This window comes from Apis florea, unplaced genomic scaffold, assembly GCF_048593485.1.
Source record: "Apis florea isolate Af1SG1 unplaced genomic scaffold, ASM4859348v1 contig_3170_pilon, whole genome shotgun sequence".
NCBI classification, from domain to species: domain Eukaryota; kingdom Metazoa; phylum Arthropoda; class Insecta; order Hymenoptera; family Apidae; genus Apis; species Apis florea.
The window spans coordinates 4,433,742-4,451,456 of NW_028256714.1; the positions used below are offsets into that span (position 1 = coordinate 4,433,742).

General features: G+C 30.8%; 4 protein-coding genes across 15 annotated transcripts in view; 1 reads left to right on the forward strand and 3 right to left on the reverse strand.

Annotated features, from left to right (window-relative positions):
* Positions 1-2,207, reverse strand: part of Glut1 (Glucose transporter 1) — a 33,821-nt gene extending 31,614 nt beyond the window's left edge. For 6 of the 11 annotated variants that reach the window (XM_086909988.1, XM_086909986.1, XM_086909989.1 and 3 more), the window contains exon 1: positions 1,486-2,163. The gene's annotated coding sequence lies outside the window, so the exon portion shown is untranslated. Of the gene's footprint in view, positions 1-1,485 lie in introns of all 11 variants that reach the window. The other 5 variants (XM_086910004.1, XM_012485440.3, XM_086910011.1 and 2 more) reach the window with 3 other exon arrangements.
* Positions 2,208-5,235: 3,028 nt separating this feature from the next.
* On the reverse strand, positions 5,236-8,667 carry Vap33 (VAMP-associated protein 33kDa). Its single transcript, XM_003692884.3, has 6 exons — positions 8,264-8,667; positions 7,160-7,315; positions 6,878-6,984; positions 6,593-6,754; positions 6,420-6,521; positions 5,236-6,305 (listed from the first exon to the last, which is right to left on the reverse strand). The coding sequence occupies exons 1-6, from the start codon at positions 8,319-8,321 to the stop codon at positions 6,141-6,143; spliced, it is 750 nt and encodes a 249-aa protein (XP_003692932.1). The 5' UTR covers positions 8,322-8,667; the 3' UTR covers positions 5,236-6,140.
* Positions 8,668-9,472: 805 nt separating this feature from the next.
* Positions 9,473-11,519, forward strand: LOC100865946 (methylosome protein WDR77). Of its 2 annotated transcripts, none has more exons than XM_012485443.3 (6): positions 9,473-9,901; positions 10,014-10,185; positions 10,298-10,631; positions 10,703-10,875; positions 10,964-11,156; positions 11,226-11,519. In XM_012485443.3, the coding sequence occupies exons 2-6, from the start codon at positions 10,074-10,076 to the stop codon at positions 11,422-11,424; spliced, it is 1,011 nt and encodes a 336-aa protein (XP_012340897.2). In that variant the 5' UTR covers positions 9,473-9,901; positions 10,014-10,073; the 3' UTR covers positions 11,425-11,519. The 2 variants fall into 2 exon arrangements, with proteins under 2 accessions (XP_012340897.2, XP_012340898.2); XM_012485444.3 differs by having other exon boundaries at positions 9,641-9,901; positions 11,229-11,519.
* Positions 11,520-11,822: 303 nt separating this feature from the next.
* On the reverse strand, positions 11,823-17,237 carry Tudor-SN (staphylococcal nuclease domain-containing protein 1). Its single transcript, XM_003692878.4, has 9 exons — positions 16,892-17,237; positions 16,269-16,390; positions 16,039-16,181; positions 15,461-15,955; positions 14,895-15,372; positions 14,193-14,823; positions 13,675-14,124; positions 13,338-13,544; positions 11,823-13,221 (listed from the first exon to the last, which is right to left on the reverse strand). Exons 1-9 carry the CDS (start codon positions 16,940-16,942, stop codon positions 13,117-13,119), a joined length of 2,682 nt encoding a protein of 893 aa, XP_003692926.4. The 5' UTR covers positions 16,943-17,237; the 3' UTR covers positions 11,823-13,116.
* Positions 17,238-17,715: the final 478 nt, after the last annotated feature.

Genomic DNA, 17,715 nt, shown 5'->3' on the forward strand with positions numbered 1-17,715 from the left:
AGAAAAAAGGAAACGGAGAGATCGCGTTTTTCGGAACGCACGATCTCGTTCTCGTTAACCTACTTACTTTTATTCACAGCATTCATTCATCCGCTTCGTGCAGCGCGTTACATATATATATATATAATACGAATATATATATATATATATAAGTATATATATACATATATGTATACGTGAATATATAAGCATAGAGATATATGCTGAGGGCGCATTCGGGCATTTTGCACGGTGATCAAAAACGCGTTTTATTGCGTTTCGGCACGCGAATTCGATGGAACTCGAAAGGTGAGGGGTGTTTTAAAGATTTTCTTCCTCTATTTTATCTTCACACACTCCGTTATCGGGATGCCTCGCCACGGAAACCAGTTCACCAGCTAAGTAAACTAAGTCCAAGTAACAACCGGTTTGCCTCGACGTTTACGGGAAACCGGGATCCTGCGATCGAACGGCCGTGAGGCCGCGAGGCCGTGTAATCGTATTTCGAAGAAAATCGATCCCCGCCAATTAACATGGGCGAGGTTGAGGCCGTGTCATAAACCAACTGGGAGCAGGATATATCCTGCTGGATCTTGACATTTGAGGTCGAGGGTGAACACGGTGAGCAACGCGCCCGTGTTCACCGCCCAATCAAACGGGTGGAAAGAAAGAATCCGAGAGGTGACGACGCTCCATTTCCCGTCAACATCTCAATCGAGCGAATAATAGACAATGGATAGGGGATTCTAAGAGAGTGTCGGGGAAGAGAGAGAGAGAGAGAGAGAGAGAGAGGGGGGCGATGGAAAGAGATAATAGAGTATCGACAACATTCATCGATAGGGCACAGCTCGACCCAGGAACGCGGGCCGTGTTCGTTCCTAGGCCGATCTTGCCGAGCGCCGCGGGTGCCGTCGTCTTGTATTATCGATTGACGGAGGTTATGTGGAGTCGAGTCGCCGGGGCACGACGATCGCGTACAACACAGAACGAGAAATCCTATTCTAATCGCGTACACTCGGGATGCCGAGGGATATAATAAAAATCTTTTATGCCGTTCGCGCTTCTTCCTTCCCTTTTATCCTTGATCATCATCCATCTCCCACCAACCACCCTTTCGTGTGACGTTCTTTCTCTGTCTGTCTCTCTCCCACCCTCTCCCTCTCTCTCTCTCTCTCTCTCTCACTTACTCCACCTCCTTCTCCTCCTCGCACATACAACACACAGCATTCGCACTCTCTCTTTCTCCTCTCTTGCCTCGATTTCCGTCTGCATACTTTATTCCCATTCCCCGTCTCTCCCTCCCTCTACCTCTCCCTCGTTCCATCGTCGGAACGCGTACTCGTTCTTCTCCCGTGGGAAAGAAGGACAAGCGCAGCTCGAGGTCGAAGGAAAAAGGTAGGAAGTCTCGAGGCTGGGTTGGGTCGAGCAAGGGGAAACGCAAAAGAAAAAAAAAAAAAAGGAGAAAAAAAGAAAAAGAAGTGAGAGAGAATCGAATCGGGCACTCACCGTTTGGGATAATTAGGGATGTTAGACCGTGTGACGAGTCGCACTGGAAGCCTGGTTGGCAGAGAGAGCAACGATGCTCGTAGCGTCAAAAACGGCAGTGTTGGCAGTGGCGGGACTGGCGGTGGCAGTCACGGGAGCGTTGACGGTGGCGGTAGCGGTGGTGACGGCAGCGATAGTAACGGCAGCGGTGACGGTGAGGACGACGAGGCTGGCTGTGGCGGCGGTGGTGGCGGCGGCGGCGGCGGCGGCGGCTAAGGCAGCGGCTACGACGACGTCGGGGACGTTGTACGCGGACGCGGCACTGACAGTAATAGCGTTGGCAACCAAGTCACTTTCCTCCGAACGATCCGGGGACACCATCTCCTTGCTCGTCCGATCGCGTGCACAACCGACGACGATGCCGACGCCCGCACTGGCCACGACGCACTGTGGTCGCGCTACCACGAGTACCATCGTCGTGGTCTCATCGTCGTCGCCGTGTCTGCGCTGACACACCGGGATGGGGAATTAAGTACGGATGAACAGGCGGGACCGTCCCGTTGCAATCCAGTCCGACACGGCCCGGAACCAAGAGCGAGGTTTCGAAGAAGGCGGTGGTCGTCCCCCGATCGACTGCACGACACCGATGCTCGATGGCAGGAGACGCCCCAACGCGGGGCACCCAGTTCGACGTATGCCGAGCGACGGCTCACCCCGCGATCCGTTTGCGCTCGGCCCGACTCGCACAGTACCGTAACCACCACGGGTTCCCGTCCGTCCAGGATCCCCACGTCATCCCTACTCCTTCTTTCCCACCCCTCCCTTCCCCGCTCTCTTACTATTCTATGCGCTTCCTCTCCTCTCACCTCCTCTCCGCCCCTGTGTCCACCTCGTTTCACCCCCAAACGGGGCCACTTAACCGCGAAATTTTGAAGAACGCCTTTAATTTCCCTCTGTCGTCCTCCTCCGTCGTATCTCCTCCTCCTCTCGTAATCCGTCTGGGCGGCGACCGACCCGCGAACTTGTCTTCCACTTCTCGTCTCCTACGCCAACGGTATCAACGAGTATAATCGAGTACCTTTTCAAACTTCTATATCGATACCAAGTAATCGATCTTGCTTCCTCTCCCTTTCTCCTCTGTCCTTTTGCACACGGGTATCCTCGAATTTGATCTGATTCGTTCTCTCGGCGCACCTTCTTCCACCTTTTCAACGCAGAAGAAAGAAAAAAAAAAAACTCGATGCTGGTTGAAACGATGAAGGTGAATGAAGAAAAGTCGAAGAGGAAAGAAAACGGAGAAGAAAGAGTCGTCCGAGTTGCATGCCGGTTAACTAGTCAGGCGAAAGGTGTTGGATAGGTGGGCCAGTAGTGGGAGTAAACGTATGGAATTGTTTTAGTCGCGGGCACCAAGAGCCCTTTGGGGTGACCTGAAGCCGTCGGGCACTCAGCGGCAAAGCGGGGGGTTAAGGAAGCCCTTGAAATCAATAGCCAGTCGCTACTGCCGCCGCCACCCTGATCAGGCTGCTCTGCGCTGTATCCGCCATCCACCTCCCTCTTCCTCGATCCTGATTTATCTGCACGTTCAGGCCGACCAAGTCCTCCTATTCGACCTTAGTTCGCAGTCAAACGTCTCGCTACGAGTGTCATTTGACGAGCTCCATTAAAGGAAGTCACGTGTCCAGTGAGCGAATTTTCCAAGTTCCGCCCTATGAATATTTTTACATTATATTTTATTCACGTCGATCAGGTGCACACGAAACGTGCCTCGCATTACGTTTTTCGAAATATAAAGTGAGAATTAATTCCATCCTCGATGGTGTTTTTTCGCGAGAAGATAGAAAATAGAGAGTATAATGCGGAAAGATAATAAGATGACTAATCAAGAAATGGACAATTTCAATGTATATAAGTAATAAGAGTGATGTAGCATTTATGTTGATTTCTCCGTTTTTTTTTATCTTAACGTAGTTTTACGATATGTAATAGTTACGATATTGTTATTCAGCTGACACTGCAATTTCTTTTTTTTTTTGCTATTTTCGGATGAAACATCCAGATAACGATAAAATAGAGTAAAGTTTGCAAATTAACGATCTTAATATATCTCGGTTGAGATATTTTCTTTCATTCTCTTTTCGCCCGTCCCCTCCCTGCCCCCACTCCATTTTATCTCTCTTTTTCCGTACGAGGGACGCGCAAGGAGAAAGTATGCGAGTGCATGTGCACCCGAGAAGGTAGTCTGATTATAAGTTGACCTACTCCACTTTAGTTCGTGTATCTATTTTTCGGGAATGAAGGGTTTAAAATTCATCTATAAAATTATCTCGCTCATCCGATCGATTCGAAACTATATTTATACTAATCTAACGTTATGCGATATCGAATAACCTTCGTCGTAATTGATTGACGATATTTAAAATACAAGTATCATTATTTTGAACTTGTTTAACGTAATTTTATTGAACGTGTATAATGAGAAAAATCGAATGCTACATTCGTTTGGAATAATTATCTTGCATTAGTACTGAAATGTTATCGATCATTCGAATGTGTACACGCATTATTTATATAATCATCGTTTTTATAACTTTTCTAATTTCGATTATATTCTTTTCTTTTTATTCTCGATTGTATTATTAATGTTATTATATATAATCCTTTTATCGTAACATTTTCATCGTAACAATGATTATAATGATAATATAATAACGAGACTATAATGGATTAAGAATTCAAGTGATAAATGGAATAATTGTCTGCAAAATATTTGATCATAATGTTCCTTGGACAAAAAAATTTGTGCTAGTATATAATATATCACGGTTTTATATATTTATTATTTAAATAACATTTTTATCAGGAACTTAAAAAATTGTTTGTTCAAAAAGTTGCAACATATCTGATCACAGAAAAATTCTTCAATCATCTTTTTATATGTTCTATGTATTCACACGAAAAATACCTGTACCTTAGACAATACATTGGACGATTATTTTTTAATTATTTAAAAAATATATATTTATATAATAAAGAATAGAATAATAAAATATAATAAAATATTAATTAATAATAAAAATATAAATAATAAAGAAAATTTAAAAATGTTAAATGCTTCGATAATTTTAAATATAAAAATTTGCTGAAAAATGTAATTTGTATTATATATATTTAACTTATTATCATCATTCTATAAATTACTGATTAAATGTTAACTCATTAAACGTTAATTTATATTTGTTAAAAGTATTCAACAATGAAATATATATATATATATATATATATATATATATACGTATTCGAAATAATAAATAATTTGTATATAAAAAATGTCTACATCTTTGTATTTACCAGTTTAGTTATAGTTTGAATTTGCATGCTGTAGTTAATAAATTAATATTTATTATTAAAAAGTATCTGAAGGATTTATAGAATCTGAAAATATTAGAAGAATAGAATTTTAATAAAGCACAATTATATCATATTTTTGTCTCTAAGGCACAGATATATGGATATTTATTGTTTGTATATTAAGTTTGTATATATGCAATAACTATGATGTATTATTATTTGTGATATGACAATTTACGAATTGTTATATAGATGTGTATGTATGTATGTATATTTTATTATATACACATCTATATAGATTTGTATGAATTTGTATGACAGAATTTTTAAGCGATACCATATCCATGTATACCATGTACCACTGCAAATTATTCAAAAATACAATTATTAGCAGAAAGGTTAAAATATAAAAGTTTCACCATGTGACATCCGAGATATCTTTATTTCGAATTTTTATAAGACAAACATAAAGAAATAAAAATACACTGAAGCGTCAAAAACTTTAATGCATCAACTTCTTAAATGATATATCATTGCTGATGGATAGAGCCAGCGTATCCAAATTCTGAGTCACTGAACCACTACTAATCAGCCAGCCCCCCTTCCCTTCCTGACTATATACGTTAGATACATTAATATATTATCTTAAAATACATTATGTACAATCTTACATCGTGTGATTGTTAAGTACTGTTAGAATGTCAAAAAGAATATTCAAATTTATCCTTTTTATGTAAGAATGCATCACTGTTCCTGGAAAAATTGAATTCACTTTTTTTTTTTTAATTAAATGTATTCATTTAAAAGAATTATATTTCATAAATTTTTATATCCCATACATAATTTACTTAGTGGCAACATGGTTTCAAAGACACAGCCGCAAGCAAATTTGTAAAGCGAGAATCCTTTTATAAGAAATATAAGAAATATAGAATAATTTAAAAAACATGACGATATATAATCTTCAATTTTGGTTGATAATTGATTACTTAATAATATTTTCTGATACGTAATAAACAAAATTTATCCACAGGATTTGCTGCACCTATTTGTCAATATGTGCCATCCGAGTATAGTGATTATTTCTTAAAAAAGGATTTCGAATTTAATCGCTTTACCAAAATAGAAGCACACTCCTGCAGCGATTAATTCTATTATTGTAAACCACTACCCGTTCATGTTTATAGTATTTATTATGAACAATCGTGTAATACGATGATTGGTTTCGACCTTTGCGATCAGTACGTGGTATATGGTAGCAGGGGGGCAGGCTAAGAAACACAGGGGAAGAGGGGATGTGCCAAGTTATGCGGTAAAGTAATGGCTGCTCAGATCATTTTTCCCAGCACATATCCCACTATAACCATGAGAACAGCAATAAGGATGCTGATAACTGGCGGTGACGATTCGCTACTGTTCTGTGAGTTAATATTTTTAGTGGCTAATGTAGCCTCATTAACCAACATGGCATTTCGTAAGTGCAACAAATCCTCCTACAAATAAGAGTTAGTACTCTATATATTTATCATTATATAATTTTTTTTTATTAGTATTGTCAATTTTCTTATTTTATTTATGTGAAAATAATTTAATTCTCAATTGTTTACCTTCAATTGGAGATTTTCCTGCCTAAGGGCACTCTCTTCTTCCCTAAGTTGATTGACTTCTTGTGCTGCTTTTATTAATTTTTCTTCTGTTTCTCCAGGAACCTAATAAAATAAACATATCATTCACTCACATAATGAAGAATTATTAAAATTAATGAAAATAAAGTTATTACCTTTGGCAATGACTTAACAGAATCACCAACTCCTTTATTTTTGCCATTATTTGTAGTAACATCTGATTTGGTTGTGTCAGCTGTCATTGTTTTAATTACAGGATTTTCAAATACACATTTTAATTTAGATTCCATCAATTGTTCTGGATCTATGCCTTTCCACTTTCAAACAAAATTGAGAATTACAATTAACATAGTATAGAAATAAAACACGCAAAAAAAAATAATAATAAATAATATCTATTAAAATTTCACTAATTTACTAATCATTATAATATTACATACCATGTCAGGATTTTCTTCATCATCATTATCTTGAGCTACTAAAGCTTGCACCATAAATTTGTGTTTATTTTTCTCTGCTGGATCAAAATCAAATGGTTGAAGAGTTACTGAAAAATATAATATTTAATGAATTAAATTTTCTATTTTATAAATGATAATAATTTGAATTTTATAAAAAATCTATATTGATAAAATTTTTATTTCTACAAAAATTATAATTAATTTAAATTAAAAAATTAAAATTATATTATTTTTTAATTTAATTAAATAAGTAAAACTGACCAGCTATTTGTGAAATTTCCTTTGGTTTGAGATATCCACAATTTGGTCGTACACAATACCTCTTTGGAGCAGTTGTTTTTATTTTAAAATAAACTTTGTGATTTGATGGATTAGTTAATTTTATATACGATGTGACTGTCCTTTCTGTGAATGGACCTATAATTTAACATGAAAATTATATTAAAAAAAGGTTAAAATATTATTTTTATCATTTTTTATTTTTTTACAAAATTTAAATAAAAAAAAGTGATAAAAGTTTTAATTAATTTCATAAAATATGTGTGATTGATATAAATATTTATCTTGCATTTTTTATGCATTTATAGGTAAAATAGAAATTTATAGACTAGAATGCAAAATATAATAATCATTAATAATACAAATATAATTATAAATAAAATTTAATATTTGTTTTGTGTAATTAGATTTCATTTATAATAAAATAATATGTTTTTATTACATAAATAACAAAATTATAAATCTTTGATAAACGTCATTCAATAAAAACCATTCATTATTTTATAAATAATCTTTTTTCGATATTTTTAAAATCGAATATATTCTTAAATTCACAATAAATGCAAATAAATTTATATCCTAAATAACATTTAACATATGTCATTTAATTCAAATCTTAATACAAAAATTTAATATTAATCTTTAAAATTCTTCAAAAATATACAAATATTGAAAATATGATGATGCAAAAAATAAATATATACAATATAACTGGACGAATATGCTGTATATCAGTTAGTGGGAAAGAGAAGTGAGAGGGGAGATTGAGAATTGAATCGTGACTGTACTTAGCTTTGACAGCGAATGACGTACGACGAATGGGGTTAGGTACGATTGAAAAGGCCGATGATTTCTACTGGGTCGTCGTACGTAATCCTATTTGGTTACAAATCAAAATGCAACAAAATTGGCTAGTAGAGTCAACCTTACGTCATCTTGACAACGTAGCGCACCGTGTGCAGCTCGTGTTAACTAACCAACAAAGCGCTTGCCAGTCACGGATCGAACAAAACTCGAAAGAATGAAGAAGAAAGAAAATGTGCGAGTAAAATGTATATAAAAGAATGATTCGTCGTTTAAGCGTACCCCTGAACCGCAGTTCACTTCGCGGTTCGATAATTAAAATTTGCTCAGGCTTCACCATCCTGTCTGGAAGCCGACCGAATTCTATGAACGATTACCCACTACACCTTTGAGAACGTAAATAACGATACGAGACGACGTCTTGACAGGTTACTCAGCGCTCTTTATGATTTTATAGAGCGGTACCGTCGTGTCTCACACTCGCTACTTTCCGGGATTCCGTTGAACTAATTCTGATTTTTGCTCTGAATCGAATACGCATGCGTCACGACGGAAATTATCAGAAGTATAGCCGTTACGTCATGGGCAGACATTACCGCGGTAATCATATTCGCTACTTCTGCATAGCCCAAAAGTTGAAATGCCGGTAAAACGCATGATATGAATTCTAGAGGTTTGTCGATAGGAACTATCTCCTAATTATCGAGGCGTTCAATTATATTTAATTGTTATTAAGTAAAAATAAAATGTGAAAGAATAAAATTATGAATTTTATTGTATTTCAAATTTATATGTTAAAAATATGTTAAAAATATTATTCAATTCATTATATTATTTGTTTATCCCTATTTTTAATAATAATTATGGTTATTTTCTATTTACATAGATATAAGATTTTTTAACAATAAATCATTACTAAAATATATAATAATTTATATTTATATTTATATTAATTTCAAATATTATTTATCATTATTAATCTTATATACTTTTATAAAATTCGTCAAAAATCAATTATATTTTTATATAATTTTAAATATTTACAAAATAGATAAAATATAATTACATTTCAAACAATATTGAATATTCTGTTTCGTTTATGCAATTTCATAGCATAAATAAAATATAGTCACAGATGAAATATAGAATAGATCTAACATTCAATTTATATGTTTCAATTTATTTTTTTATTTCATGTTTTAGAACCTTTTATCATTTTAGTATCATTCTCAATATTACCGATTTAAGTCAAAATCAGATTATAATTTTGTTTGTGATACACTAAAAAGAAGTATAAACAAGGAGAGTAGAAGTGAAAGAAATATAAAGTAAAAATTTGAAAATCAGCACTATTTTTATAGTACGATAAATAAAATATAAATAAAGATAAAAATAACAAAAAAAAAATAGTAGTAAAAGAAGAATAGAGATAGAGTAAGAATTGATTGTTAACATTATCTCTTTAACGATATCTCTCCAAAAATATAATATATATATATTCATTAATGGCGTTAATTTTCAACTCTTACTTTACCGCATCTTATCTTTGAAGAAATGTTTTTGTTTATTCGAGAGATACCGCCAATAATCAATTCTTACCTTTCTATCTTTCTTGCACTATTTGCTCTTCTATATTTGTTCTTGGCACGTGACTAACACGAATGATATTAATTGAATACATTTTCATCGGATATAAATTCTCATTGTAAAATACAAAGTCCACTATTAAATATTAGATTTATCTTGAATATCATCTGTAATTGTGATGATATTTAATTTTATTTTTATCCACCACTAGTGCTGTAATCTTATTCTATACTAAATCGGTAAAGTTGAAAATCATACAAAAATGATAATCGTTTCTCTCATCTGAAAACACGTGATAGCAAAGCGAAGTCCTGTTATACAAAAGTATACAGGGTAATTAATTTATCTTGTGTTTATTGTATATTATTTAATTTGTTTATTTGATTTGCAATAATTTATAACATATATTTAACTCAATATGAACATGATACAATTTATATTACAGTAACATACTCTAAATAAGATCGGTGTTGTTAGCATTATTAATTTTTAAAATTAATGCATTATGGATTATTTAACACCACCAAATTTAAACGCTGATGTCTACAGAAATATGACAATAACAGATAGGCCACCTACTATTAATAAACATTTACAGTTTATTACAATTTATGATGGTAATGTATTATGTAAATATATGCATAAAAAATTTTAATTTTATATATATATAATTAGATTTATATTTCTTTATATATACATTGTTTAATATGTATATTTATTTATTCACAGAAAAAAGTGCTATTCTTGGAGGAAATAATCTGACAGATCGCTATTGGAATGGTATTGTCTGGTATTATAATGATATTGCAGATTTTGATAGAGATAAAGCTCTCTTTGCTATAAAAACAGAGAGTTGTGTTTGTGATGCTGTTTTTTTACAAAGCGATAAATTTGTAATTGGTGAAGATAGTGGAGCTTTACAAATTTTTGATTTATCTAAAATGCCTAGTGACTCAGAAGAATTACAATGTGCAGGATATGCTACTTTACATGATAGCAGTTTATTAACTTTATCTACATTTATAGATAAAGAACATATAGTTTCAGGAGGGATGGATTGTTGGTAAATTCAATTAATATTTTATATTAAATAACATTTTAAATATTTAATAAATAACTATAACTATTTTATAGTATAAAAATATGGGACATATCAGAGTTAATGGCAACATATTCATTTGGTTTTGCTCATACAGATACAATTACTTGTATTGATGTTAAACCTGAAAGTAATACAGAATTTGCATCAACATCATCAGATTGTGAAGCATTAATGTGGGATATAAGGCAATCAAAGCCAGCTCAAAGTATATATTCAAATATTCACATAAACATTTATTTATAATTAATCTTTCTTCTCACTTTCTATAAATGTAATTTAAATTTATTTATTAGGTATTCTAAAAAAAGATGCTAGTTTAAATGCAATATGTTGGAGTCCAAATTTATCAAATATTTTAGCAATAGGTACTGATGATGGAGAAATTTTAATAATTGATGTCAGAAAGGGAGGTGTAAATGTATTGTCAAAATCATCTGCATTTTCTAGACCAGTACATAGACTCTCATTTAATCCAAATTCAGAAAGGTAATATAAATTGATAAATACAAATCAATGTGTTATCAATATAATAAATTATACAATATTATTACATAGTAGGGTAGAATTAGCTGCATGCTGCAACGATGTTTTTGTAGAAGTATTTGATATAAGTAATGATCTTTTACTAATGTATCAAGATGATCATCACACTGATTTTGTACGTGGTCTTACATGGTTCAACAGATATTTATACTCTTGTTCTTGGGATAATACAGTGTTAAAACATACAATTGACTTTGAAATTAATGTATAACTTGTTAATATATAACTATGATTAAAATTGTAATATATATCCATTTATAAGTTTTTGTATTCCTATACATAAAAATAGATTTTTTGACTGGTGTATTTATTTTATTTCACCTTCTTATTTCATAATGTGAATAATGAATAATCTATTATTTGTATTTATATAAATTATTTTTAGTTGTATAACTGCATCCTATAATATTTTTACTTTTTTGCAATAAGATAGCAGAATATTTAGAAATAATATATTTTGTACAAAATATTAAATATAAAATATTCAAAAATAAAAACTATATGTAAAATTACGATATTAAATTATAATAATAAACATATTTAAAGAATAAAAATATTATATTGGAAAAATCATTGTTAATATATTTTTTAAAATAAAAAATAAATGTGTAAATAAAAAAGTTTTATAGTTTATTTATGGTATACAGCATATATCATATGTTGTCATAAAATAGTTACAAATCAGTCAAATTTTTAAATTGTATAACTGGTATTACATTTATATTTTAAACATTTTTAATTTCATTTTTAGAAATTGTTGCATCTTTATCTGATCATATATTTTAATAATATTTTCATTTTAATTACTGGCATATTCAAATACATATTAAGAATCACTAATCATTAACTCAATTATTTAAATTGAATATTTATATAAAAAAATCAATTAAAAACTTTATGCTTTGAACATACACACTCAATATCTCTGTTCACAAATTTATAATAATATAGTTTATTTATGAATTATTATTTCAAGTTATATATATGTGTTATATATATAAAGGACATAAATATTTCGATAAAGAAATATATTTTTTTATTTTTGTTTACAATATTATAATATTAAATCGATAATTTTTAATTAACTTTGAAATATTATGAATGATTTTTTTTCATTAATGAAAAAATATATAAGCAAAATTAATTATTTTGTTATAGATAAATAAAGAAAAGAAATATTTAATTTCAATATTGAAAAAAATATTTTGTAAATAAAATATTACACACATATACAACTATGAAATAAAATAGATATAAGTCAGAAATATTCATTTATAATAAATGAAAATTTTTATATATGTATATACGTAATATTAATACGTAATAATTACGTTTAATTGAAATTGTTGCCCAATAATCTACTGTGATACTGTTTTCAATTAAAATATAACATACTTTCTTAATATAAATTCTTACATACTTAAATGAGTATGTTTGACAAAATATACAATTATGGGTTTTATATTCATTCATATAATTTTTATATGACGAAATGTAACATGTACTTTTTTTTAAAGAAATTTGTCTCAATTATAATGCATGAAAAATTGCACATGAATTATGAAAATTTGAAAATAGTTATACATGGAATTCTTGAAGTTCATTAATAAGAAAAACTTTACAGTGTAATACAAATAATGATTGATGACAACATGTTATGCAATATATTATGCCACTGTTTCATTCAAAAATTACAAGAATTAATGAAATTGTTATGTACAATTCATATTTTTATGTAATGAAATATAACTGCATCATAATCAATGCAACATATAACTCTCATATGGACATTTATTATTTTTTGTAATCTATGTAATGGGTTCTTACATAATTATTATGCAGTTTTAACATGTCTTTTTCCCTGTATTGATCACTTTTTAACCAGTCCTTGAGCATTTATTTCTTACAATCCAAATTCTTTTTCATCGTCTGCTCGTATGTCACCATATCTCCAAATATTACGTCGACTATGTTTTGCATCTTCTTCTGCTTTTTTGTATTCTTCAATCTACAATGAATTTATATATTAAAATCACTTTATATATACAAAACAATCATAATATAAAATAAAATAAAATATTAATATATGTAAATATAAAAAAATACATAATAGCACAAAATTACCAATTTAGTAAGTCTTCTATCACGTTGGTTTTGAACCAGTAATAACCCGTCAGAAATAAGTCCTTTCGCGATATCTTCATTAGAAGAAGAATCAACTAATGTTACAGCGGTAACATTATTATTTAATTTAAATTCCGTGTTTTTCAATAAAATTTTATCCATTACGTCTTCCTTAAAAATTTCAACTGCCGCTTTTTTGTCATCGTTCTATATATGGAAAAAAATTATATTCGATTATAATTTCAAAAAAATAAGATAAAAATATATTTATAATTTGTAATTACAAATAAAAAATTTTATACGAATTATTATTATTTATTAATTATTTATTACTTACATCATTTGGAAGTGCGACACAAGCGAGAATATGTTCGTGAGCATAGGGTTTATCATTAGCAAATCTTGATGGTAAATCGGCAACTCTTGTGACATTAATTGTTTCTCTATTACCATAATCAATATAAAATACACTGACATTTGAACCAGAAACTTTTTCTATTTTAACACGATACCACTGATCATCACCAGTAAATTTAGCAACTGCTAATTCACCTCTAGTAGGTTTATAAGCACCCGGAAGTGGGGGATTAGATGCTAATTCTTGACGTAATTGTAGAAGCAAATTTTCCAACATGCTACGTTGATCAACACTTTGTGCATAAAAATGAAGATCTTCAGTAACTTCAGATAGTACTACTTCTTGATAGTCAATTTTTCTTTCTACAATATCTTTGTCATTTTCATTTTTATCATTTTCAACTTGCACTTCTACATAATTCTTCCACATCTAGAAAATATAATAGATACATAAAAGATATAAATATATATATATATATATGATACTTATATACTTACATTTAATTTTTTTGTTTTGGCACGCTCTTCTGCAGCTTTAAGTATTCTTGTTAATTCTCCAAAATCAGGAAAAGTAACTACTTCTGCAAGACCTTCTTCAACAAGAGCAACAGACATATTAATGTCATTTACTGTTAACCATCCAATAAATCCACTTCCTTTAGTTTCTGTACTTTCAATTTTTATTTCTACGTCTCTTTGGAAGCAATGCTCTCGAGTGAAAGCTAATGCTTTCTCACCATACTCATCTGCTTTAACAATACCACCACCTGGTAATGATCTTTGACATCGTGGTGTTCTTATACCAGCTAAGACAAACGTAATAAGTTGATCCTCTTTTGGTAAAAACAATTTTAAACGCGATCCACTGGTAACAAATTCAACTACAGCTTTAATCCCCTGCGCTCGTTTAAGAGATGTTAAAAATGCTTTAGCTTTCGATGGATCATTAGAAAGGTCAACCAGTCTATGAACTGGAATATCCTTTTTCGCATGTAAACCATGTTGAGATTTTTCTGCTTTGCTCTCAGCAACTTGCAACAAATTATAATGAGATGAACGTTGATCATCATTTTGCCTATATTTGATGACTCTTGCTAAACCTCGAGCAACCAAAGCTTCAGCAATATTCCTAGAAAAATTGTATTATATAGAATAAATAATAAATATATTAGAAAATGAACAAATTATATTATAACATACGTTTTACCGCATGTAACGGTACAACATAATTTTTCTGGAAAATTGTCTCTAGCAGGTTGAGTATAATCAACTACAACTTTTACATTTTTTCTGATAAATTTTTCACGTAAAAATTCACGAGCTTCTAACATCCATGGAATATCGTAAAGAGGTTTAAAATCTTTTCTAGTTGCATTATTAGATTCTTCATTGGTTTTTTTTTCTCTGGACGGTGGTCGAATACTACTCAAAAACACTTTCTTGTTTTCTCCATTTTGAGTTCTAATTATAAGTGCATCTGCATTTATAATTTCAACAATGGTACCAGTAAACTCAATTTGTGGACCAGATGGTTTGTAATCTTTCCATAAACGTAAACGCGCTTCTTTTGCAGCTTTCTCTGCAAGATAAAGTTTCTCTGCACCAGCTCTACTATTATTAATTGACCAATCCTGACATTTGGCAAACCCTTCACTCAATAAAATTTCAGCAATATTTCCTGTTAACATCCATTAAATTAATAATTATATCTAATTATATAAACTTATAAACAATTTAGTTTCCTTAATTTATTCTAAAATATTAACCTTTTGGATGAAGAATGCTACCAATGAAATTATTATTATTAACAGATTCAAGTACTATTTCAACATCTCTGTGTAAAAGACGAGATTCTACAAAATATCTTGCTTCATCTGCATAAGGATCACCTACTGAATTTTCACGTCTTCCATTTGGCCATCCAGGACATCGAACACCCGATATCATTAATACTATGTTGTAAAAATCAGGTAATAAAAGTGCTTTTACTGTGGATCCATCAAAAACAAATTCAATAATAGCTTTCACAGGTTTCTTTCCGAATTTTTCAACTAATTTGCGGGGATCATCCACAGTCCATTTTACATCACGTATATGTTCAGAATTTGGAGATTCTGACCATTTTCCTTTTTTAGCTGCTTTAGCTGCATTTTCTAGTTCTATTAAACGAGTTTGTTCAGGACTGGGATTTCTAGTATCTTTCTTTACAGTTACTAAACCCTCAGATACTAATGTTTCAATTACATTTTCTCCATTTTTATCTATTATTATAAAAAAATTTAATAAAGTATTTTCAATCAATTTTGTTATATAATAAATATATAAATTTGTATAAAATATATACCTTTTCCTAACCACACAGTACCATAAGTTCTATTTGTATTAACAGATTTTTCTGTTATAAACGCTACATCTTGTCCGATGAGTTTCTTGCGTAAAAATTCTCTAGCTTCCCAAGAATAAGGTTCATCCCTACTTTCATCCGTACTGAAGAAAAAAATGTATATGTTAATTATAATAAATAATATATATAACAAACTAATTTAACAAATTATAACAAATAATTAAATGCACCTATCATTTCCTTTCCATCTTTCTAATTTTGGGGCAGTAATATTACAAAGGGTAATAGTAACTTCTGGAGGAGGACCACCCATAGGTTGGCCACGAATAACAATAGTATCTCCCGAAATAACCTTTAAACATAAAATTTTATATTAAAACAAGATATAATTAATTTTATTTTTAATTTTCTACATAATGCTGTATATAATGATATAATAATATTATAGTATAACATAATATAATACTACATAATAACATAATATTTTTCAGAGAAAAATCTAGTAAATTAAAATTAAGCTTTATTGAAAACTTTAAAATACATAGATATAGAACAAAAAACATATTAAATAGACGAAAAATATTTTTCTGTTAAATATATAATATTTTAATAATATCTGCGGCATTTAAATGGTATTTAATAATTTTCTTTTGAGAGAAAATAATAGATAAAACGAAATTACTTTGATATAAGGACCATATGTTGTCCGTACCGATTATTTGTACTACGTTGAACGCGAGCACACACATGTCAAAATATGAGGTTATACATGACAGTAATCATATAAATCATGTTTATATTCAAATAAAAAAATTCTTAACGAACAAATTGCAGTAAAATTTTAATATTATACCTGTTTTACTACTCCGTTTCTCGGTTTCATTTGCCCCTGAGGTGCGCTCATCGTGTCGTTCGTTTACCACGCTAAGCACCACGAAAAAATCTATAATTTCTCAGTCTATACTATGCCAGAAAAGCAATTCGGTAAACAGAAGATTATCTATACTCTGATTTTTGCTTTTTTCGTGAATATTCGTTAGAAATTCAAGAAAGATTTGACATGTTGAATCGGAGTGGAGAAACTCACGCTTTCCACGTATTGTGGAGGAGTCGGCACGAGCGCAATCTACACAGAAACATCGTTCAAGTACGTTTGATTTGGTGGTGATGTGGCAACACGCAACACTTCGGCAATCTGCAGTGTCGCGCTCTATCGGTCAATCTACCATGGTTTCAATCGGTAGAAAAAAGTATAAATATTACAAAATTTATAATTAATATATATATATTTTATTACTTATTTTTACATGTATTATATATATATTTATTATAATTTTTTTATTGTTCAAAATATGTTTAAATAAAATTTTCCTTATTTAATATTATTCAGATTAACTTCTTTATATTTGTTATATTACAATAAAAAATTGATTTATCTGTTCACCATGCATTAATATACCTAAACAATCGATAAATATAGTCGACATATCATGACGTCAATATATTAAAATTATACATTATAATTTTCACTATTAAAATTTTATGTAATATCATAACAATAATTTTATTAAAAACAAAATATATTTCTTTATAAGCAATTTATTTTTTACAGACAGAATATTATAATAGTTGATTCTTCAAATTTTTTTAATTCAATAATTAAAATGGACAATTGTA

Coding starts and splice junctions, on each gene's coding strand:
- Vap33 (XM_003692884.3), bottom strand. CDS start 8,321: ATGGTGAAGCCTGAGCAAATTTTAATTATCGAACCGCGAAGTGAACTG. Junction 6,985..7,159: donor GGAAATTTCACAAATAGCTG/GTCAGTTTTACT, acceptor TATATTTTTCAG/TAACTCTTCAACCATTTGAT. Junction 6,755..6,877: donor ATGAAGAAAATCCTGACATG/GTATGTAATATT, acceptor TTTGTTTGAAAG/TGGAAAGGCATAGATCCAGA.
- LOC100865946 (XM_012485443.3), top strand. CDS start 10,074: ATGGATTATTTAACACCACCAAATTTAAACGCTGATGTCTACAGAAAT. Junction 10,632..10,702: donor TCAGGAGGGATGGATTGTTG/GTAAATTCAATT, acceptor ACTATTTTATAG/TATAAAAATATGGGACATAT. Junction 10,876..10,963: donor GCAATCAAAGCCAGCTCAAA/GTATATATTCAA, acceptor TTTATTTATTAG/GTATTCTAAAAAAAGATGCT.
- Tudor-SN (XM_003692878.4), bottom strand. CDS start 16,942: ATGAGCGCACCTCAGGGGCAAATGAAACCGAGAAACGGAGTAGTAAAA. Junction 16,391..16,891: donor GAAACGGAGTAGTAAAACAG/GTATAATATTAA, acceptor TTATGTTTAAAG/GTTATTTCGGGAGATACTAT. Junction 13,222..13,337: donor ATAGAAGACTTACTAAATTG/GTAATTTTGTGC, acceptor AATTCATTGTAG/ATTGAAGAATACAAAAAAGC.